The sequence below is a fragment of the Notamacropus eugenii genome, chromosome 1, assembly GCF_028372415.1.
Source record: "Notamacropus eugenii isolate mMacEug1 chromosome 1, mMacEug1.pri_v2, whole genome shotgun sequence".
Lineage (NCBI taxonomy): Eukaryota > Metazoa > Chordata > Mammalia > Diprotodontia > Macropodidae > Notamacropus > Notamacropus eugenii.
The window spans coordinates 523399118-523423279 of record NC_092872.1 but is presented as its reverse complement, the minus strand read 5'-3'; the positions used below and the strand labels follow the sequence as shown (position 1 = coordinate 523423279).

Below are 24162 nucleotides of genomic sequence, written 5' to 3'. Positions count from 1 at the left end.
ATCACTTTCAGTTCCGGGACTATTTTAAATTTTCTAGTTCTTGTTGGTTACTTTGAGATGGTCATGCTATTATGGTTATGTAATACTGATAGAGAATGGAGAAAGAAATGAGAAGAGATCAGAGACTCCTACAAGACTGAGCCTGGATTGAAGCTCCACTTCTAGGGGCAAGGCCAAATCGGGGTGCCTATAGGCAATCTTGAGGATCTTCATCTTTTGCTAGGACATTTTCTGCTTGCTACTTTCAATATGACAGATTCCCTCCATCCTACTTTCAATCCTTTCGAAGCACATCATAACTATTATCACCATTTTGATGACCAGCAAAGCATCTTTTTACTTTGACCTCTTTTATTTGACCAAATGTTACATTTCTCCAACAGAAATGTGACTCAAAACCTGGTGACTAGAATGTGTCAGTGAATATCAAAACCTCTGTGAAGTATATTCATCAAACCCTTTTTTCCCACGTCTTCAAAAGGATTTAAAAGAATGCTTAAAAGTTTATAAGGTCATGGGATTTAGAGATCATCTTGTTGAACCCCCTCATTTTACAAATGAGGAAATTGAGGCCCAGAGTCACTAAGTGGCTTCCACAAGGTCACAGAGTTACGTAGTAGAGCTAATATTCACAGCCTAAGTCATCAAATTTCCACTCCAGGGCTGGCACAAATTCCTCTGAGAGGAAGTATTTGTGAGCTCTCCTATTGCTTTGCTGGTGGGTTCTGACTGAGCTGGGACAAGAAGCCAATCTCAAGAATTCCTACGATAGAGTTATGTCCACTAGAACAGGCTGCCTCTTTTGTTTAATGGGTGGTTGGCTTTCCAAAGCAGGAATCTTGGTAGCTGATAATTACCAACAATATATTATGATTGTTACTGTCATAACTGTATGACATTTCTATAGCTAAGAGCATCTAATGGGAAAAGCTGAGTTTTCATCCTCATATAAGGCTCTCTTTATAGTGTGAATGCCAGAGAAGGTGGTGAAACAGATAGATTCTGAGGCTATAAAGGGCTCCCCAGGACCCCAGTCACTTGAAGCGTTCTAAGATTCTTACTTTTACTCTGTATCTATTGTAAGTATATAGTGTCTTCCTAATTAGTATGTAAGCTTCTGGAAGGCAGGTGTTGTTTTTACATTTTTGCCTTTCTTTCCATCACCAGTACTTAGCACAGGAGCTAGCACAGACAGCTCGGTGGTGCAGTGGATAGAGCACCAGTGAAGGAGTCAGGAGGACCTGAGTTCAAATCTCACCTCAGATACCTGACACTCACTAGCTGTGTGACCTTGGGCAAGTCACTTAACCCCAATTGCTTCATTCTGGGTCATCTCCAGTCATCCTGATGAATATCTGGTCACTGGATTCAGATGGCTCTGGAGGAGAAGTGAAGCTGGTGACCTTGCACAGCCCTCCCCTACTCAAAACAAAGTCAAGTGCAAGTCATGTCATCATCTCTCTGATGGCATGTTCTTCTTCAGCAAGGAAGGATGAACACACATAGCACATAGTAAGTGCTTATTAAATGCTTACTGATTGCTTGAGGCAGCTAGTGAAAAGAAAAGAGCACTGGACCTGGAATCACCAAAGACTTGAGTTCAAATTTGGCTTCAGACACTTACTAGCTATATGATCCTGGGCAAATCACTGCCTCAAATTTTTCAGCTGTAAAATGGGGATAATAAGAGCACCTAGTTCACATAGCTATTGCAAGGATCACATGAGATAATATTTGTAAAGAGATTAGCACAGGGTCTGGCATGTAATATCTAATAAAATATTAATAAATATCTGTTCTCTTCCCTCTTGATTGGTTAAAAAGGATGTGCAGTGAAGAGATAGCTGAATGACTTGACCAAAGTTGCACAGTCATGAGAGAGGAACAAGTGAATCAAGAAACATTTATTAAGTACTTACTATGTGCCAGGTTCTAAGCGCTGAGCATACAAAAAAAATAAAATAAAAGGCAAAAAAAAGGTCCCTGACCTCAAGGAGTTGGCTTTCTAACAGGTGAGACAATATGCAAACAACTACGTACATGTAAGATATAGAAAGAGTAGAGAGAAGGTTATCTCAGAGGGAAGGCATTCACAGTAGGGGGAACTAGCAAAGGCCTTCTGCAGAAGACAGGATTTGACCTGAGTCTTGACGGAGGCCAGGAAAGCCAGTAAATGGAGGTAAGACAGAAGACCATTCCAGGACTGGGGGACAGCCATTGGAAAGTCATAGAGTCTGGAGATGGAGTGTCTTGCTAAATGAACAGCCAGCAGAGCTGGATCATCAAGTGTTTGAAGGAAAATAAAGTATAAGAAGTCTGGAAAGGTAGGAAGGGGACAGGATGTGAAAGGCTTTATTATTTTTAAAAATTAATTTAAAATTTTTTTGTTACATTTTCAGTTCCTGTCTGGCTCCCTCCTTCCGTCTTCACTTTGCACTAGAGGAGGCACCATCTGACACAGTTATAAATATATGTAAAACCACACTATACATACTCCTATTTATCAGTTCTTACTCTGGAGATGGACAGTATCTTCCTTCACATGTCCTTTATAAGTTGATTTGAATTCTCAAACTTGGTTGTTTACAATTATTCTTTGAATGATATTACTGTTACTGTATACAACGTTCTCTTTGTTCTGTTTACTTTACTTTTCACTATTTCATTCTGTGAAAGGCTTTAAATACCAAACAGAACATTTTATATTTGATCGTGGAGGTAAGAGGAAGCCACTGGAGTTTGAGCAGGGAGATGATATGGTCAGAAGCGTTTGAAAGAAATTGAGAGAAGTAGAAGTCTCTGGCAGAAGTTTCAATTTACCATGCAAGGTAGAACTAGGGACAGGACACTGGCTGGCTTTCTCAGGGGTGAATATAGCCAAAGTGGGACACATCTATGGCAAAATGTAAGTGAGAGCATAGCCTCAAGAGTTGGGGAAAGCTATCATTTTTTACCAAGCAGGGTCACTTTAGGTTAACATCATGGCTATCCTGGTCTCAGTTTCCCCATCTGCACCATGGGGAGAAGCCAAACCCTTTGAGCTTTCAGGATGAAAGGCTCTTCAGCGGCAAAGAACATGGCTACCTGTAAAACTGGGTTAATGACGCCACTTACTCTCTGGCTAGTGAGGAGTCTGGTCTTCTTTGAAGATGAAACATGCTCGACCCTAATGAGGAGTCAGTTGTAGTAGAATTCAGACTGGGCGCCAGCTTCCAATGAGCTCTATCATAGACCACTAATCAGGCCCCACCCTGCCTGAGTAACTTAGGGATGAGGGTTTCTTCAAAAATGTAACTTGAACTTTTCAATTCACGCAGTATTTGGGTAAAACAAAACACCACTCAGTTCATCTACCCTATCTGTTCCTATTTGCTTTTGCTGGCAGTGTTCTTTTTCCCACCTAATTCTTGATTACCTTACTCAACATTCTGCCCCTCAGGGCAAGGAAATAGAAGTCCAAGGAAAGGAAATGTAGAACAAGAGGGAGAGAGAAAAAGAGTCTGTCAAATGGCTTCAATGAGTAAGTTTCTACCAGAAAAGTCATTCAAAACCCCCTTTTATTCTTCCCTGTAGAATCTCCTCTATCCCCCTATTAAGGACACCAGCTTCTCAAACCCTGTGCTTATGTGCACCAAGTCAAGTTTGCAAACCCACTGTGATTCTGGTGTGAATACAACAGGCTGTTTTCTAAACTGGTGGCCATCATGAGGAACTTTCATAGCATCCTCTACATGCAAAAGAAATGGTTCCTAAAATAACCAGTGGGCCCTCCTATTTCTCATTACCTTTTGGCCTTTTAAATGGATGTAGTCCATCATCAGAAAGGCACTGACAGGCAGTAAAGCCAAAAATGACAACCTGCTGAGTTGGAGATGGCATCAGCTAAGATGGGCAAGGCAACTCTATGGCACCTATGGGTGGCTGCTGAAGTACATGGTGGTGGTACTTGATGAATCTTCATTATACACTTTTCCTTTCTTCCTCTCTCCCTACCTTCCTTCTTCTTCTACTATACCCATTTTGTTATGGTTTAGGCCTGTCTCTCCACAAGCATTGCTCATCCATGCTCATGGCATCCAGGATTAAAGAGGCTGCTTATACACAAACTAAAAGCTAACTTCACTCATTTGGGGGTAAAGAGCTACCTTTGTCCTCAAGTGATCAATTACTGGTTCTGCTATTTTAGAAACTCAAGAACAAGCCACAAGCTATAATAAACAAGTGGGTTTGGTTTATAGGTAATACTTGACAAAGCAGAAGGAAAGAAGCCAGCTGTGTCCCTCTGGGGAAGCAGTAGCCTCAGAAATGTGCTCAATATCAGGAACAACTAAAAGACAATCTTCTCCCAGTTTTCCCAGAGGAGTAGCTTACACAAGGAATTATCACATCTTCTAAATGGTCCTACATTCATTAAGTAATTAATTCCTCTATCTGATTTGCAAAAAGATGCCCAAAGGCTGCACCTTTGGATGAGTTGACATTAACTTCAGAGAAAGTTCTCTGAAGCGGCTGCCTACCTAAAATTCGAAGAAATAAAAGGGCCAAGGCCTTCAAGCTTCTGTGTTAGGAATCCAAAGGGCCAGATCTAGCTTTACCCCAACCCATGGAAGAGTCTTGGCTCTCTAGGAGTGAAAAAGATGGGGCCCAGAGATGCAGCAATTTGATCCCTTCAGTCTTCATAAGGTAAAGCAAGTATCTACAACCCCTTACATTTCAATGATGAAACCACTGTCTCCTTATCTTTTTTGTTTCACCCCTGACCAGAGCCTCAACAGGTGTATGAGCAACTCAGCTTCACCCAACTCCCTAGACCTTAGTTGAAGACTAACCTGAAAATCACCATGGAAAACAAAGCCATGTCAATCTGTAAAAGACACAGTAACTCACATGTATGGTGTCAGGGATACATTCAACACTCAAGCCTCCATACCTAGGATACACTACATTGCCTGTCGGTGTCTCCATGACGGGTACGTACAAAGGTACTAATTACAGGCTATAGAGCAGATAATTAGCACCTCCTCTTAATAGGGGAGGCAACCTGTTGGTATCTGCCCTGGAACTGCCTCAGGGTTTTTTTTTTAATGTTTTGTTTTTTTATTTTATTTTTTGGTGAGGGACAAAGGATGGAGAGCAATGGAGACACACTGTACCATACAGTCTTACTCGAGGTCTTGGACACTGGATGAGATGAGAACATGAAAAGGGCTCACCTCTCGATCCAGTTCCGTGTTGACTTCTAGCTGTTGCTTCTGGTTTTGCAAGGCTGGTGAGCAGGCGGTCAAGTGTTGCCCTAAGGAAGATGGTTTCATGAGTCCCAGGAGATGGCAGAGCAAGGACAGCTGTAAAGAAGAGGAGGAAGATGAATCATTGATGCGGTACTTAGGGGTATGCACCGAGGCGTTCAGGAATCCTGGCAGAAGCCCACAACCAAGCAGTTTCTTTGTTCTTTTTTATCTAGAAACTGAAAACTGTTTTCTTTTAGCTTTAGGAATCTAGTATATTATCAGGGACAGGCAACACAGACTTGGATTCAGAATCGGATTCAAGTCTTAGCCCTGAAGTTTAATAGCTACCTAACCCTAGATAAGTCCCATCCTCTCCCAATCTCAATTTCCTCAAATACAAACAAGGGATAAGAATGCTAAGTGCTACCTCCTTCACAGGGAGTGTTGTAAGGAAAGTATGGTTTGGTGAAATGAGCAATGACCTTGGAGTCATGAGACCTGAATTCAAATTCTGCCTCTAACACTGATCTGTGTGACCACAGACAAATCACACAAAAGTCTCTGGACCTTGATTTCCTTAGCTGTAAAATGATCTTCAAAAACAAAATAAATAAACTAAATGGGAATGAGAATACTTACCTAGTAGAGAAGCATGTTGTAAATCCTAACGAGCCATACAAATGTGAGATATCAAAGAAACAGTGTGGTACAGTAGAGAGCAGTCTCGATTGAGAGTCAGAGAACATACCTTTCAATCCCAACCCTGCCTATCTGTTGTTAGGCAAGATGCTTAACTTTTTTAGGTCTCAGTTTACTCTAAATTTACTCTAAGACTCTAAGAACACATACATAAAGGTTATCTTGAACCCAGGGGGTCCTAATTCTATAAAAAGGCAGAGAGTCTGGAACAAGTTCTAGGAAGAGAGTCTCTGCCTCCTTTCTACACTGTTTTCCTCTCAATTCTACATTCAAAAAAGGAGAGTCATACAGACAAATGAGAGAACACACTGTATCTTAGTACTTGGGTAGAAGGTGTCAGACAGCATCTAAGTATATAATCTAACCATCAGTATAAACGCCTAGAGGCATGCAGCCTGGAGCTTACAAATTGACAGGTGATAAGTTCACTTGGGCAGCCTTTACTAGTGGGAACCCTTGATCTCCTTGGGTTGAAAACTGGAAGAGGCTGACTAATTTCTCGGAAGTTAGCTTCTTAGTGTCTGCAAGAGCAGACAATGAGGCTCTTGCTTCTCAGATGTTATATGAGATGGAGAGAGGGAGGAGCAAATGGGCATATAGGAGAGGAGAGTCTGTCAAGTCTGCAAATGCAGCTCTTTGGGGGCGGGGGAGTGGGCACGGTTGATGTGGGTATTCATGTGTTTGCCAGTCTCCTCCACCTCAAACCTGAACCCAAACTACGTGCTCATGCCATATCCATAAGGGGGCTCATGATTGAGAGCATCAGCTTTCCTCAAGTCCGGCTCCCAGGCTCACCCTGAAGCCCCTCTTCTCAAGTACACCTGGCTGCTTTGTCATGACTCAACATGACTCAGTAGCTAGACACTCAACTCAGCACCTATCTACCAGATTGCAGGTTTAGACAGCCAAAGTCTCAAGGCTGCTAAAGGGATGAAATAGTGGCTAGGTGCCAGGATCAGCTCCCTCTTCTTCCCCTTCTCCCCCCTCCAAGTCTGTGGCCCTAGGCTTATAGAAATGCTGCTGTGTTCTTTAACAAACCACCTATCTTCGGTCAGGGAGAAAAGGAGAAGGGAGAACAAGAGAGAGCTGACTGGCCATGGAAGCTTCGACATAAACTTGACCTAGCTCTGCTCTCAAACCACTGAAGTCTTAGTCCCTTGGAAGGCTGTCAGAAATCCAGGGAATAATTTCTAAAATACTCCTGTCCATTCACTTCTTACAACTGCACAAGTGTTATATTTTGCCTTTAAAGACAGAGATTTAAAGGATAGGGAATTATACTATTACACATTTACAACTCAAACAAATAAAACATTCCTTTGGCATCATGGTCATCAATATTATCTCCTTTTGGCTTTGCCCTGTGTAAAGTCTCTTTTACTCTCTAAACAGCCCTAAGCTCCTTGAGCCCAGAGCATGGGGGATGGGCAGATGGCACATATTCGCAGGCGCCTCACTTGCTCCCATTTTCTTCTTGCTTAGTTAAAACTGCTTCAATCAGATAAGCTCACCAAGCTGCTTCTCCCTGCTATTTGCTATTGTACTTGCTGATTGCTTATTCTTTTTACATTTCCAGGCTGTGGGTATAGCACTAGAAAGCTGAATCACACACACACACACACACACACACACACACACACACACACACACACATACACACACACGGGCTTACTTTGGTTGTGACAGGTACTGGTAGAGTTAGGATATATATTGTAAATTGCCTGAAGTTGTGAGACATCATGCCAAACATTCAGCCATGAACAGTAAACAAGTCACACCAGATATCCAATAATTACTCAAGAAAGGAGGTCTCCCTTGGCTATGTTACTTTTTTCTATTCTGAAGTCAGGAAGATGAGTTTCTTTCTTGTAGCCCCCATGATGATCCCAAGGGAGTATCAGCTTTGATTCTGGACTTTTCCAAGATGGAATGACTGTCTTTGTTCTCATACCCCATCAGTCACCCAACAGCACGGCCACCTTGATACAACATACCACTTATTATCTGAGATTAATACAGTTTTCCATTTTGTTTTAAAATGCTTAAAATTCAATTTTGTTTTATTTTCAGTTCTGAGTTCTCCTATTTTCTCTCTTTCTCTTCCATTCCCTCCTCCGCCTATTGAGAACTCAAGAAAAACAAAACTCATTACATATATGTAAAATCATGCAAGATAAATTCCTACCTTAGCTATGTCCAAAAAATAAATACAAAGCAAGAAAAAAGAAATAAAATATGCTCTATTTTGCACCCTGAGTCTATCCAGCCTCTTTTTGGAGATGCATAGCATGTTTTATCATGAGTCCTTTGAAACTGTGGCTGGTCACGGTCTTGATCAGTTGCCAAGTCTTTCAAAGTCTGTTATCTTCACTATATTGCCCTTATTGTATAAACTTTTTCCTAGTTCTATTCACTTCACTTTGTATCAGTTCATACAAATCTTCCTAGGTTTTTCTGAAACCCTTCCCATCATCCTTTTTTGATAGTATAGTAGTATTCCATCACATTCATTTACCATAGCTTATTCAATCATTCCCTAATTGATGGACATCTGATTAATTCTTAATCTAGATTTCTGCCAGTACCACAAAACCTGCTCTTACTTAACTCCTACCTAACTTCTACTTCACTCAGTTCATTAGTAAATTCCTATTTATACTGGATTCTCTCCTCATGCTAAACCATGTGGATTCAACCACTTCTCTAAAACTCCAGACTTTCCCCCCATTGTTGATACCTTGGATCTTATATAAGAATTATATAGGCATATCAAAGTTGGAAGCAACCTCAGAGTAATTCAATGTCTAGTGAAGCAAAAATTCCATTTACAACACATCTGACACGTAGTCAGTCTTTGCTTGGAGTCACTGAGTGAAAATGAATTGACTAACTACACAAAACAGCCTATTCTACCTTTAAATAGCTCCAGTTGTTAGAAAGTTTATTCTTATATCAAATCTAAGTCATCACCTCTTCCACTTCAAACCAATGTTCCTATTTCTGTCTTCTGGGGCCAAGCAAAACATGAATCTCTCCTCTTTTAAGGGACAGCCCTTAAAATAATAGAAGACAGTTATCATGCTCTTCCCCTAGTCCTACCTTCAAGCCTTTTCTCCTGGATAAATATTCATAGCTCTTTCACCTGGGAATCCTCAGCTTAATCCTCATATATTATAACTTTAAAGTTCTTGAGCACTCTAGCTGTCCTCCTCATGATACTCTCCAGTTTAACAATAACCTTCTTAAAATGTGGAGCCCATGACTAACATAACAATCTAGACATAGTCTAGCCAGCAGGCCCTTCCTCTAGTCCTAGACACAATGAATCTCTTAGTGTAGACTATGAGTGCATTAAATGTTTTGGTTGCCATACAGAACCACTGATTAAGCTTGTGGTCTACTAAAACCTCATGAAGAAATGGGGACCCACAGGTTTGTTGAAGGGTTAAGTTTAGTTCCTCCTTGAAAAAAAGAAAAAGGAAGGCAGAAAGAGGATAGAGATAGCAAGCTCTTGGCCAGTGAGCTAAATCTTGATTTCTGGCAAAATTCTAAACATATCATTAAAGGATGGTTAACAAGCATACGGAAAAGTCCGCAGTTGACAAATAGCCAACAAGAACAGTTAATACCAGACAAAGCCCATTTCCCTTTCTTGACAGGGTTATTAGGCTGGTAGTTCAAAGGAACTATCGGCATACTTTCATTAAATGTTATCAGAACATTTGACCATGTCTCTCATGCTATTCTTATAGACTAGATAGAAAGCTGTGAACTAGATAGTTACAAAGAAGACCCACAAATATTTCAGTAATCTTTAATGGTTCAATATGACCTTAGAAGAAATAGAGAACTCCTTCAGTTCGAGGATCTTTGCTTATGCTGTTGCAAGTTTTGCTTCTGTTTTTTAATCAATGATATGGATAAAGGAATAGATTCAATGTTCACCAAGTTTGGAGATGACAGAAGATTGGGAGGGAAACGTGGCAGGATGGCACAGTGGAAAGACCACTCTTTATAGAGTCAAAGGTTGTGCTGCTTATTATATCTAATGAGACCTTTGGCAAGTCACTTCAACTCCCTGGGTATCAGCTTTCCCATGAGGTCCCTTCCAATTCTTGATCTGTGATCCCATAACCCTACAATCCTCCTTTGCATAAAGCATTTGACAAGATCTTAACAAGTCAAGACATTGGGTTCAACTGAACAAGATAAAATTTAATAGGGATAAATATAATGTCTTATATCATACTTGGCTTTCAAAAATTAACTGCCTGAGTTCGAAACAGGGAAGGCATGACTAGAAGCCATGCAGCTAAAAAATAAAATCTGGTGTTGCTGGTGGACTACACACTCCACAGTGAGTCAACAGTGGGATGTGGCATCCAAAAAAAGATAATGCAAACTTAAACTGCATTAGGAAAGGAAAAGTGTCCAGGACTCAAGAGGTGATAGTTCTGGTGCCATCTGCCAGCTTAGTTTCCTGGAAGCTCAGCCCAAGCATCCTGCATGCAGAAGGCATTTTCTTATCAGCCCTCACATGTCTTCTCACCAACCCACAATTACACTGTATTTACTTTATATATATTTTGTATCTTTGTATATTTTGTATGATCCATAGTACATATACATATTAGTTCTCAGAACAAGATAAACTCCTATAGAGAAAGAATAATTTTTGGTACTTGTCCAAGGATTTGGAGCTGATAGTTAAATTTTAATCAGAGCACTGACACCTCAGAAATCAGCAAATTTTGCAAATCAAGGGGTTGATTTATTGTTATGTTGATTGCCTAGACTTGAGAAAATGATGCATAAAATGGCAATGATTCAGATTAAACTTAAATGTATGTTGTGCATACTTTCCCTCCCTCCTGGAGAGCTGGTTGTTAAACATTTACTAGCATAACCCTGCTTATAGCCCTTCTCCTTCCCCTCTCCCCAAAGTATTTACCTGGCACATTGTGGGTATTTAATAGCATCTGTCTGATGATGATTCAGAGAGGGCTCTATTTCTTGCCTATAGGACACTTCTATTTGGATGTCCTGTCATTAAACTCAACTCATACAAAACAAAACTGATCACAGAGCATTAGGACTGATGGAGATCTCAGAGATCTAACTCCCTTAGCTCATGATAAGGAAACAACAGCTTAGAACTTAAATGATTTGCTCGAGGACATACAGCTAGTGAAAGGTTGGATCTTACTAGGACATGGGGCTTCTTATAGCTCATTGTTCTTCCTGTCACACCATGCTGTCTCTTTTCAATTTCACACCAGTTCCTTCCTGTTTCTCTCTATTATATGGCTTATTCTCCTAAATCTGGGGTGGCCGCATGTGGTCTCCAGGCTGCAGGTTCCCCATCCCTGTTCTAAGGTTGCTTAGGCTGGAAATTTTAAAGCTATGTTTTAGTTTCTCATTCTTCAAAGTTTCTCCTTCTCTTGGTCTCTTCCTTTGGTTTCTTCTTCTTCATCCCCTCCATCTACTTGTTGCTAAACCCCATACTTCTTCCTTTGAAATATCTCTTGGAACCATTTCTTCCTTTCCATTTCCATTGCCTCCAATGAGGCCAGGTCCTTATCCTCCACAAAGGGATCCCACAACAACCATCCTGATCTAGTTTCCCAAGCTCACACTTTTTCTCCACTACCAACCATCTTGTATATCACCACCTAGTAAGTCTTCTTAAAATCAGGGGTGCATGTCTCCCTTTGGATAGAGAATCTATGACTATTATGTTAAGTTCAAACTCTTCTGCTTGGCTTTCTTTTTAGGTAGATTTCAGAATTCACTCAAGAAAACAAACCTAGCTATCTAGTTTTCTTTAAAACAATTTTTTTTGAGTTCCAAATTTTCTCCTTCCTTCCAGTCCCTCTTCTACCGACAGAGAAGGCATTCTGATCAAGCTTCCCTATAATCTGACCACACCTTACCTATCCAAGTTCCTTGAGGGCACATATAACACAATATGCTTCATCTGTATCACTCTAACACAGAGCTGGACTCTTGGTAGGTACTCTATAAATACCTATTGATTAGTTTATAGGTCATTAATAAGTTGTGATTTTACTATGGCTATTCCAATGTTCATCCCCCTCCTCCCACTGTAGAATTATTCTGTTCTCTACATTTAGCTGTTATATCTGACACAGATTATTAGACATGAGGAGGACATATTGATATAGCATCAAATTTCCATACTGCTTCAATCCTAAAACTTACCTGGGCTCTCTCTGTCCAGAGAGGAAGAACCTCTGTCTGTCCCAGTAGCCGGGCAATGATCACAAGGCTGAGTTGGCCTCGAAGCTGCCTGTGGGAAAAGAAAAGAAGAAAGCCTTAGTTATGTTTAGGGGTCAGAGGGAGGCAAGGATATCTGGGGAGAAAAAGAGAACAAAATATATGGGAGATAAGGTTAGTCATCAATTTCAATGCCCAAGGATTTTCTGCAGTCAGCAATACACATAAACCAAGAAGCACATTTAACCCTCTTCTACTCATTCTTTCATGACGGCATGTTTGCCCAGGTTTTGGATAGCGGACAAAGCTCTTGTGCTTTCCCAGTCACGAGTGGAGGGAAACAGGCCTGTGAGCTTGCTCCCATGCTTTTTAGCAGGATGTTTTCAGCCATGTTGACAAATGCTTTCAATGAGGATGAACATAGCATCAAGGTCAACTACCATACTGACGGCAAGTTCTTCATTTTGAAAAGGCTAAGACCAAAGTGGAGGGAGTGTTGGTGCATGATCTTCTGTTTGCAGATGATTGTGCACTCAATGCAGCCTCTGAAGCTGAGATGCAACAATGTATGGATCAAGTCTCTGCTGCCTGTGCTAATTTTGGCCTAATAATTAACACCAAGAAAACACAGGTGCTCCATCAGCCACCACCGCACCATCCATACATGGAACCATCAGTTCCATTACAACAAATGGAGAAGTTTTGAATGCTGTGGATAAATTTACTTACCTTGGTAATGTACTTTCCAGGGATGTACACATTTACAATGAGGTTGACACATGCACTGCCAGAGCTAGCTCAGTGTTTGGGAGGCTCCAAAGAAAAGTTTGGGAGAGAAGAGGTATTAGACTGACTACCAAACTGAAGGTCTGTAGAGCCGTTGTGCTGACTTCATAATTATATGCTTGTGAAACTTGGACAGTCTACCAGCACCATGCCAGGAAACTGAATTGTTTCCATTTGAACTGTCTTAGGAAGATTCTGAGGATCACCTGGCAGGATAAGGTACCAGATACTGAAATCCTTGCTAGAGCTCAACTGCCAAGTATTCAAACTATGCTTCAGAGAGTGCATCTCCAATGGGCTGACCATCTTGTTCGAATGCAAACTGCACATTTGCCAAAAAGATTATTTTATGGAGAACTCGAATGGGGCAGGCGATGGAGATCAGAAGAAGTGATACAAGGACACTCTCAAGGTCTCTCTCAAGAACTTTGGATTTGACTGTGCAACATGGGAGACATTGGCACAGGACCACTCAGCATGGCATGCCCACATCAGAAAGAGTGCTGAGCTCTTTGAGCAAAGCAGAACCAAGGCAGCACAAAGTAAACGCAGGATGTGCAAATTTGGGATATCCATCCCAAATATTCACATGGAATATCTGCGCCTAACCTGTGGTAGAGCATTCTGAGCTCATACTGGTCTGATGAGCCACGGTCGGACACACTGAAATTTCACTTTATCATGGCGATGTCATTTTGGTCCTCTTCGAAGATGAAGGACAACAACCAACCACTCATTCTTTCATCCATATCTCCCCTCCAGGGCTGTTCCTAACTCCTGATGATCCCATAGCTGAATTTGATTCTTTGACCTTGTTCCTCTCATTTTTCTTACAACATAGTACCCCTAGAAGCACAGCTAATTCTGTGGTCACCCAGTCCCCTATAACAGAATTCAGAGAGGCCAGAGTAGAGAAGGGAGGTCAGAAAAAGGCAACATCTCCCTTCTTTCTGCCACCATAAGTACAATTCTTTAAGTACTTCTACACACTTACTGTTTTCTCATGAGGATAGAAAGATCTGACACTCACTGCAGAAGTGGCACATCCATCGTTCTCTCATGATACGACCACAGCCAGTGAGGCATCTCAAAGCCGGAAGTTCAAGGACCAAATTGGAATGGCCTAGGCTAGTACTCAGCTTCTCCTTTGGAGATCTGTTGACCCTGGGTATCTATCATTCATTTAATTCACATCCAGGGAATCCACTATACCCAGTGTAATAAGAGTGTAAGGTGAAAGCATTATTAAATGTTAGTGGAGACATTTTGCAAAAGCAAGAGGAAAGGAACCCTGCTACTTCTGTCTCAGTCTCACTTGTGTGCCCTTCCTGCTCACCATCATGGGTATAATAGGCTCTCTAACTTCTGCAGGCCCTGCTGCAATTGAGAGGGCCTCAGGAAATGTAAGGACCAGATGGAACATTCTTCCTATTACAGTTAAAGCCTGGGCCCAGTGTCCAGGAAGCCAGGGTAGCCATAGCCATAATGATAGTAACACACTGAGCCTCCTCGGAGCTTTTCCAGCTCAAGTCTTACTGATTTGCAATCTTTAACTCTTTCTCACCATGTGCCAAAAGGGCAACTGAGGTAGAGAAGGTGGATGTTGCCTGCCCAAAGCCACTTAGTCAGTTTGGGCCAAATCTAAGCTCAGGATCCAAACTAAGTTTCTAGACTCAAACTGAAAAACAAGAACACTTCCTCCAGTGCAGTACTTCTGTTTGATGGGTGCCCAGCATCACTCCCACTTGGGGCTCCCTTTCCTAATACTCTCCTATTTAATCCCTTAGTCTTCATGCTCTCTGAAGTTCTGTGATGTCTGTTTGTGTTTTTAGAATGGGCTGTGGTGGGGATCGTTACATCTGTACAGCTGGGAGGGAACAGTAGACACAAACAGAACAATCCTGGGAGAGGGGGGGAAACAGCAGTGAAAGGGGATGAGTTAATAACATCGGTTCCAGCTCATTTCTGGCTGGGAGGAGTCAGAAAGTGGGTTGTTTAACAAAGTAGGGCTTTAAAAAAAATGCTCAGACTAGATGACTATGTTGGCACCGTCCTAATTTAGCATCCTCACTTTTTCTTTTTTACAAGCACCTCTTATTGTTACCCTTTATGTTGACACAGTGCCTACAGGACCCTCCAAAGTCCTCTGAGAGCTAGGGAAGGGTCATTGTGTCCAGCTTACTGATTAAGGCACCCGGAAATTCAGAAAACCCAGGAGCCTGCTGCACCACTGCCAAATAATATGTTATGAGTATAATCTGGAAAATGCTCCCCAGTCTCATCCATAGAAGCCCAAGCTACAAATTTCTTCCTTGCTCCAATGGCCAACCCTACTAGACCTCATATTTCTGCCCCATGCCAGTGAGGAACCTCAGCTGTTCTTCTGAGGTGAACAGAACAGCTGGATTGAGAACTGTGGTGAGAGGTAAATCCAGTCCCCGGGCACTGCTTCTCCATAGCCAAACCCAGAGCCAGAAGAGTGCTGGCATCTGGGAGCCATTAATCTGAAACCCCAGGCCTGTACTGAGTTAATTAACCCAAGTGTGGGCAGGGAGGGGTGGGGGCAGGGAAGGGTGGGAGAAGGAGGGGTAAACGGAATGATAGGGAGAAAGAGCAGACCAGAAAAGAAGGGCTGGGGCTGGGGGGGAGGGGAGGCTAGGAAATGATTCCAAAATAAAGCCGAGAGAGAAGAGGCAAACCCAGGGCGGGTCAGGACAGGGCAGTCTTCCAGAAATGGAGAAAAGGGATTGGGAGAAAAAAAAGGATGAAAAGAAACCCACATCTGAGCGAAGAGAAGAGAACTTCCCCCCTGCATTGTATTCTACTGCCCACCGTCTTTCATGCTATTGACTCCTAATGCCTTTTAAACAGTCTCCTTCATTCTCCTGTCCCCGCTGGGACAAAGAGAGGGGGGCAGGGATAATTCTCCTATTTAACAGATGGAGGAAACTACAACACCGAGAAAAAAGGCTTCTTCAAAGAAAAACACAAAATGTGTCAGTTGGCAAAATGGGAGGATAGATCTATGTAGGTATTCTAACTTCCAATCCAATCCTCTGCTTGCTGGTGTCTGGCTCTCCAATTAGGAAGACAGCCTGCACCAGATAACCGAGATAACTGAGTGCTGGGCCGGGACGACTTTGGATGTGACAGTTGGAAGACAGCAGGGAGCAAAAAATTCTGCCCAGGGCTTTTGCTGGTCAAGCAGCTGTGGGTTGTCTCCCTCCAAAGCTTCCCTGAAGGCTCCACCCAGCCTCCTCTAGCAGTGGTGGGGGCTGGGTCCCAGAGGAACTCAGGATTGAGCAGTCTGGAGGCAAGAGAATTCAGAAGCAATTCAAACAACTTTCTTATAAGGCAACAGGATGCAGCAGACCTCTAAACGCATGCACCAGATCCAGCCCAGCCTCTGCCTTCCCCCAGTCACTAAGAGGCCAGAGCTACACAGGGCTCTTCCCCTCTACACAGCCCATCTCCAAATTCATTTAGCACTTTCTTGCTATGATGGGGAAACTGAGGCAGGAGAGAAGTGGCTTTCTCAAATCCAGAATAGGAAGTAAAAATGAGGAGTAAAGCCCCCCCTCCCCGTTTCCAGCCATCCTGCGCCCCCACTGCTGGCAATCAGAGAAGCTTTTTATTCAGCTCCTGTTCCCTTTCCACACGTTTGGTTCTTTGCCAGAGGAGAAGGCAGCCAAAATCCCCAGCTGGGGCAGACCACCTCCAAGTCCTTCACGCACAACCCCTGGACTTGAGAGCCCTGTTAAGGACACTGCCCAGTGAAACTGTCCAGAGTCCACTACATCTCAGTCTGATAAGCTGAAAGAGCCCCATGGGGCTGGAGGAGGGGCAGAGAAGCTACCTTCAGACAAAGCCACAGCTATCATCCACATCCTTGATTTAGCTGTATGTGGTCCTCTAACACTGGATGGGTCACTGGGATTTCAAGTATCTTGGAAAATATGCATATCTCAGGATAGAGCCTTAGCCAAATCTTTAGCCTTTTACAGTTAAATACAAAAAAGAGTAAAACTTTATTTCCTCCATGAAATCCTCCTTTACTCATTAACTGATTCTGCCCCCACTCCCCCACCCCCACCCCTGGCCTTCCACTATGGCCAAGATCTTTTGTAGGTCTAGCTCCAATGTAGTTCAGGAGCGTGATCCTACACCATACATGCATCACGTATACATATATACCAACCAGCCAATAAACATTTGTTAATTCCCATTATATGCCAGGCGCTGTGCTAGGGGTTCCTTTAGGGTATACTATGTGTACACATGGAGGCAGCAAGGTGGTTCAGTGGGTAGAGCCCCGGGGCTGGAGTCAGGAAGACCTGAGTTCAAATCTAGCCACAGACACCTACTAGCTCTGTGACCCTCTTAACCCTGTTTGCCTCAGTTTCCTCATCTGTAAAATGAGCTGGAGAAGGAAATGGCAAACCACTCCAGTATCATTCCAAGAAAACTCCAAATAGGGTCACAAAGAGTCAGACGTGACTGAACAATAACAATTCCAGCCTGTTGCTTATAATCTAGAGGTCCAGGTGACACTGATAAACACAAAAATTCTAAACAAAAAGAAAGCAAAGATGAAAGCATAGAGGTTTATATTACTGGTTTAGTGAATTACATGAACTTTATTGGCAATAGCCTTCTAAATGTTCTAGCTGCCTCCGATTTCTCCACACTCTTTCCAATACATCCTCCACACAATTGCCAAAGTGATATTCATAAAGCACAAATCCAACTGTGTTATTCCTTTGCTTAATATGCTTTTGGTCTTTTCTGTGTATGTTATAGACCTCTGTGGTGGCAGTCTGGGGAAGCCTATGGACTCTGTATATTGTTGTCTACATTCATAATTGAAAGAAGTGCTAAACTTTCATTTAGAATGTAGGGAAAATAAAAATGTAATTTTTTCCCATTTAAGTTCATGGACTCTCTGAAATCTATTTATGGATCCCTTGGAGTCACGAATCCCTGCTCTAGTAGATCCATTTTGCCTCTGAAATAAAACATTTCTCTGGCATTTTAATTTTTACAACTGAGCTCCAGTTTCATCTTCTGTCCTAGTATGTACATCAGTCCTCATCACACACCCTGCAGTCTACCCAACTAGCTTTCTTACTGTTCTCCACACAAGACATTTCAGCTCATGGCTTTGCTTTTCAATGGGCCACCCTCTGTGCCCACAATGCAAGTTTGCCTCATATCTCTTCCTTTTTGAATCTCTATTTTCTTTTAAGACTGTCATTCAAATGATACCTACTATGTACCAAGCATAATGCTAAGTGTTGAGGATACAAAGAAAGGTTAGAAAAAATAGCATGTGCTCTCGAGGGATTCACAGATTAATGGGGGAGAGAACATGCAAACAATTTGGAACAAACAAGATGTAAGCAGGATAAACTGAGGGTAATCTCAGAGGGAAGGCACCCAGGAAGACTGGGAAAGGCTTCTTGTAGGAGATGCGTCTTTATCTGAAACTTCTAGGAAGCCAGGAGAGGCAAGAAGCAGAGATAAGGAGGGAGAACATTCCCAGCATGGGCCACATAGCTAGTGAGAATGCCCAGAGTTAGGAGATTCAGCGTCCTCAGGACTTGACCACTGATTGGATGGGGGGGGGTTAGAGTGAGGAGTTGAGGATCACTGTGGGATGATGGCATTCTCATAGTGATAGGGAAGTCAGGAAGAGGGGAGGGTTTGAAAGATGATTTCAGTTTTACATATGTTACGAGATAATTCAGTTTGAAATAGCTAAAACACAATTGGAAATGCGCGACTGGAGGACACAGCTCAAGTACCATATGCAGACTGTCCTGATTTCCTCCCCTCTCCAAAGCTACCAGTGCTGCCCCTAGTCCGGCCTTCCTCAACAAGCTGAAATACAGTATGGCAAAGTCAAATGCCACATGCAGAGTAAGTGTTAATAAGTGTTTATTGATAGTTATAGAATTATCTGCTCATGACCCTAGAATATCAGTCTTTTTTAGCCAAAATAAAATAAGCTACTTTCTCCCTTTTCCTGGTAAAAGGATTCTTTCATGGTGGCTATAACTATGACTGAGGACATACTGATCCAATGGATGGGAAAACTTAGGTAAGAAAGTCCCTCTTATGGAAAAAAATCCCCACGACTCAAACCTCTCATACTAACCTGCCCCCAAGACCATGGGACTTCATTATTAACTTTGATCTACCAGAGACCACTATACTGCTCCCTCAGGAGAAAATAAGACAACCCTCTTCTTCCTTTAACTAGTGCTACTAGAGAATTTTCCAATACCCAAGCTTGGAGGATGCCAACACTTTCATTTATGAGCCAATAGCTACAGTATATAGAAAGTTGACTGGAAATTCTTGCTTTGTCCTTGAGCACCTAAGCAGAATAAGATGGTTATAGACCAGAATACGCTAACAACAAAGCAGTCTTGTTCATGAGGTCACTGTGGGCTCAAAACCCATTGAGACTGCCACTAGCTAAGCCGGAAACAGACAATAAAATGGGGCTGTCCCACTTCCAGCAACACAATCAGTCAACAAGCACATGTTATGAACCCCACTGTGTGCCAGGGACTGTGCTAGGCAGTGAGGATACAAAGACAAAAGAAAAGATAGTCTCTGCCCTCTGGGAGATTTTTATAATCCAGCTTAGGGAAAACAAGAGACAGACAGACAGAGACAAAAACAGAGACACACAGAGAGAAAGTGGTACAGAGACAGAAAGTGAGAGAGCTGTACATATATACATATACATAAATCCTCTATATATGCAAACTACACATATACATATATAAACCACATGTACACATAGATCCTATATAAGCCACATATACACATGCATAAATCATCTATAAACTACACGTATACATATAGAAACCACATGTACACATAGATTACACATGGATCATATATAAACCCACACATAAATTACATATATACAGGTATCTTGTGTATATACATGTATGTACACATACAGATATGTGTGTATGTTTACTTACACACACATACACACACACACAATTCAAGGTAATTTGAGGAGCCGATACTAATAGTTAGAGGGACCAGGAAAGCATGATGACGAAAGGTGGCCCTTGAGCTGAGCTTTTAAGGAAACCCAGGATTCGGAGAGGTAGACAGAAGTGAGGAGGGAATGCATTTTAAGGCTGGGGGACAGCCAGTGCAGAGACAGAGAGACAAGACAAGAATGTTACGTATGGTCAGGAGGCCAACCAGCTGTAAGGCTAAAAAGGTAGGTTGGAACCAGATTGTGAAGGGTTTTAAATTTTAGGGGAGTTTGCATTTGGTCCTGGAGGTAAATGGGAACCACCAGAGTTTACTGAGAAGGAGAATGATGTGATAAGATATGCACTTCAGTAAAAATCAATTTGGCAGCTTCATGAAGGAGGGCTGGAATAAGGGAGAGACTTAATGCAGGGAAACCATTTGGGAGGCCGTTGGGGAGCAGGGAAGGAAATAAGCATTTGTACAGCATCTACCATGTGTCAGGCACAGTGCTAAGTGCTTTACAAACATGACTTCATTTGAGTTTTCCCAACAACCATAGGAGGGAGATGCTGTTTCTATCCCCATCTTATAGTCAAGAAACAGACGCAAACAAAGACTAGATGACTTTTCCAGGATCACACAGCTGATAAGTGCCTCAGGCTGCACTGGAACTCCAGCCATCCTGACTCCAAGCCCAATACTCTATACCCTGCTTCACCTAGGTGACTCAGTTGCAAGTCTAGGTGAGAGGGGATGAAGGTTGTGACTGTGTGTGTGTGTGTGTGTGTGTGTGTGTGTGTGTGTGTGTGTGTGTTAAGAATGAGACATCAATGAGAGATGCTGAGAAGGACATGGTAAAGATCCAAGAACATGCTTAACTAAAAAAAATAGTAGCTCACTTGGTCATTAAAGACCCATCCTGGGAATTAGTCCTCTCTGACTCTCTCTCTCTTTTTGGGTCTCCCACTCCTTCTTCACCCTGCCCTTTGTCTCTGTCTCTCTCTTTCTTTCTGCTACTAGAATAGTTCTCATCATCTTTACAGATCTAAAAAGTGTTATTCTTTCTGCCTGTTTCTGAGAGGAAAAGTCTAGCACATGAGCAGAGGTCACACAGACCAACAACAGGGGACCTGGCCATGGTCTTCAAGATGTTCCCAAACAGCATATGGTCGAAGCTGGCTAGAAGCATACATTCAAAAGTCCCTAAAAAAATGCAAGGCCACACTCTTTATTATAAGCATGTGTTATGTTTTAGGATGACACTGAGGGGAAAATATAGTCCTCCTATCTTCCAGAAGCTTTAAGCTGGGGAGACAACATACATGCATAAATTAAATGGTAACAGTGAAAGGCAGTAAAGAATTGAGTGCCAGAATAATGTTACAGAAAATAATTCAAATTTGGGGGAGGTCAATTTAAGGTTGGAGCAGTCAGTAAAGTCTTAGTGAGGTAGAACTAGAGCCCTAAAAAAAAAAAAAAGTTGTCAACAAGCATGTATTAAGTAACCCCCATGTACCTGGCACGGTGCTAAGTGCTGGGGAAACAGAGAGAGGCAAAAACAGCCCCTGTCCTCAATGAGCTCACAGTCTAATGGGAGAGACAACCTGCAAACAACTTTGTACAAACACAATACGTACAAGATAAACTGGAGGCAGGATGTAAATAGGTGGATGCTGTTCAGTCACGTCTGACTCTGTGACCCCATTTGGAATTTTCTTGGCAAAGAAACTGGAGTGATTTGCCATTTCTTTCTCCAGTTCATTTTACAGATGGGGAAACTGGGGCAAACGAGGTTAAATGACTTGCCCAGAGTTACACAGCTAGTAAGTGTCTGAGGCTGGATTTGACTTCAGGACTTCCTGAATCCCGGCCCAGTGTTCTATCCACTGAGCTGCCTATCTACCCCAGACAGGCAGAAAGGGAAAAGACATTGCAAATGAAGAAAATGCATATGCAAAGTCCCTAAATCCATAATGATAGCATGGCATGTTTGGGTGATGGTGAGAAGTCTGAAATGGCTAAAATACAGGAAACGAGGAAATGAGGTTGAATAGACAGACTGGGGCCTTGAATGCCAGGCTGTTCTCTGATGGCAAGCAGGGACTTCCTAAAGGCTTTTGTGCAGAAAGGGAGCAACACAGATAATAACGAACACTTGCATAGGACTTCAAAGTTTACAAACCACTTTATATATATTTTGTCATTTGGGTTTCACAACAATCCTGCAAAATTGGTATTAAAAGCATCATCCCCTAATGCTCAGCGACGCTAAATCACTTGCCCATTCACACTGCTACATATCTGAGGGGACGTTTGAACCTAATTGTTTCTGACCCCAAGACCAGTGCTGTGCCTCCTGTGTTGGTCACACTGTCTCTAGTAGGACAGAAATGAATACAGGCAGCCGGTAGCAGACAGGTGTGCCGTGAGTATCCAGAATTTACCTTGTCTGATGGTATGCATCATTTTCCTTCTTCAAGCTACCTCTCTTCCCAACTTCTCTATTTCTGTTGATGGTACTACCATACTTCTGGTTACTCAGGTTCCAAGTGTCAGAAGTATCCTTAACTCTTCACTCTCTTTCATCTGCTACATAGAAACAGTTTTTCTAAATCCTATCAGTTCTACCTCCAAAATGTCTCTCATGTCCTCTTCTTTACACTCCCACGGCCCCATCAAAGTTTAGTCCCTTAGCATCTCTCACCTGAACACCAAAATAGCCTCTTGAATGGCCTCTTCTCCCCTCTCCCCATCTTCCACATAGATAACAAAATAATTTTCCTAAACCACAGGTCTGAGCATGTCACTCCCTATTCAGTGACTCCATACTGCCTTGAAAATAAAAGACTAATTCTTCAGCCTGGTATTAAAGGTCCTCCACAATCTGTCTCTAACTTATCTTTCCAGCTCAATTTCATATTACTTCCTTTTTGCACATTTCTATGTTTCTGTCAAACTCGACTGCTAGAAGTTCCCAGAACTCAACATTACATCTCTTACTTTGATCCATTTGTTCAAGCTAGTCCCTCATATCTAGACTGTAGTATGATAAAGGAGGAAAAGGATTCTATGTAGAATCAGAGGGTTCTAGATTTGAATTATGATCCAGCTCTTGATTTCTGCATAATCTTATAAAAATGTCACTTGACCACTCTGAGCCTCAGTTTCCCCATCTGTAAAACAAAAAGTTTGGACTAAGTAACTTCCCAGGTCCCTGCTAAGGTCAAGCTCTAAAATCTCTAATCTCTGAATGTACTATGTCTTCAATTTCACATATCCAATTTCTTATCTTCTTTAAAGATTCAACTCAGAGGCCACTTCCTCTGTAGAGCCTTTCAGGTTGCACCCTCCCTTCCCCCCCAACTTTGTTATGTCTCTCTGTTCAAATTTCTTTGTTTTCATTTATCTGAATACATGCTGTATCACCCCAGTAGCATGCATGTTCCATAAGGACAGGGACTTTCTCATTTTTGTCCTTCATTCCCATTATTGCACACAACTATGTATCAGTACTTCAGCTGGTACTTAATATGGCCATTGAATTCAATCATTTCAGCTATTAAATGTGTATTGGTGCCACACCCTCTGCAGCGGTACAAATGTAGACCCTGCTAGCAGCCAGGTGCTGAGCAGGTAGCCCAAAAGTCTGGACTTGCCTGATACCGTCTGCTTCAAGAGGAAGCTGTTGCTTTCACTCCTTAGGGACAGGGCTTCTAGGAGCCCAGCTCCTTCAAATGCAGTAGAGTAGGTATATTCCTTTACAGAGAATGTAGGAAAGATATTTTCCCCCTTGCTTTTGACCTAAATTTGTAGGACTGGGGTAGGCTTCCTTCATGTTGGGAACAACACTGTCTAGCAGTACAAGGTGACTGCATCTGGTGACCTGTTCTGCTCATTCTTGGCACCTCTTTGTGACAAGTATTAATAGACTCAAGTGAAGCAATTTAGGTTTACTTATGGGCTCATCAGCTCATCCTCTTTTTTGTTTCTAGAATATATTCTCTTAATTTCTTGGGGACTTGGGGAATAAAGAATAATTTCTTCCATGGGGATTTCTCCCACCTCTGAGGGAAGTAGCAAGAAAGACACAGGCCAAGAAGTACACTAGATTTAATCTTGTCTTGTCCACACACACTGCACCTCACTAGATGTACTCAAGCACACAACATGGCTCATGTGACCGATGATACACATACACTAGCAC

At 42.3% G+C, this 24162-nt stretch overlaps 1 protein-coding gene across 5 annotated transcripts in view; it reads right to left on the bottom strand.

The window, feature by feature from the left end:
• Nucleotides 1–24162, bottom strand: part of FAM178B (family with sequence similarity 178 member B) — a 160289-nt gene that overhangs the window by 28910 nt on the left and 107217 nt on the right. For all 5 annotated transcript variants that reach the window (XM_072633788.1, XM_072633784.1, XM_072633789.1 and 2 more), the window contains 2 exons: nucleotides 12150–12237; nucleotides 5214–5342 (listed from right to left, as the gene is read on the bottom strand). In XM_072633788.1, the coding sequence (XP_072489889.1) occupies nucleotides 5214–5342; nucleotides 12150–12237 (217 nt within the window). The remainder of the gene's footprint in view (nucleotides 1–5213; nucleotides 5343–12149; nucleotides 12238–24162) is intronic.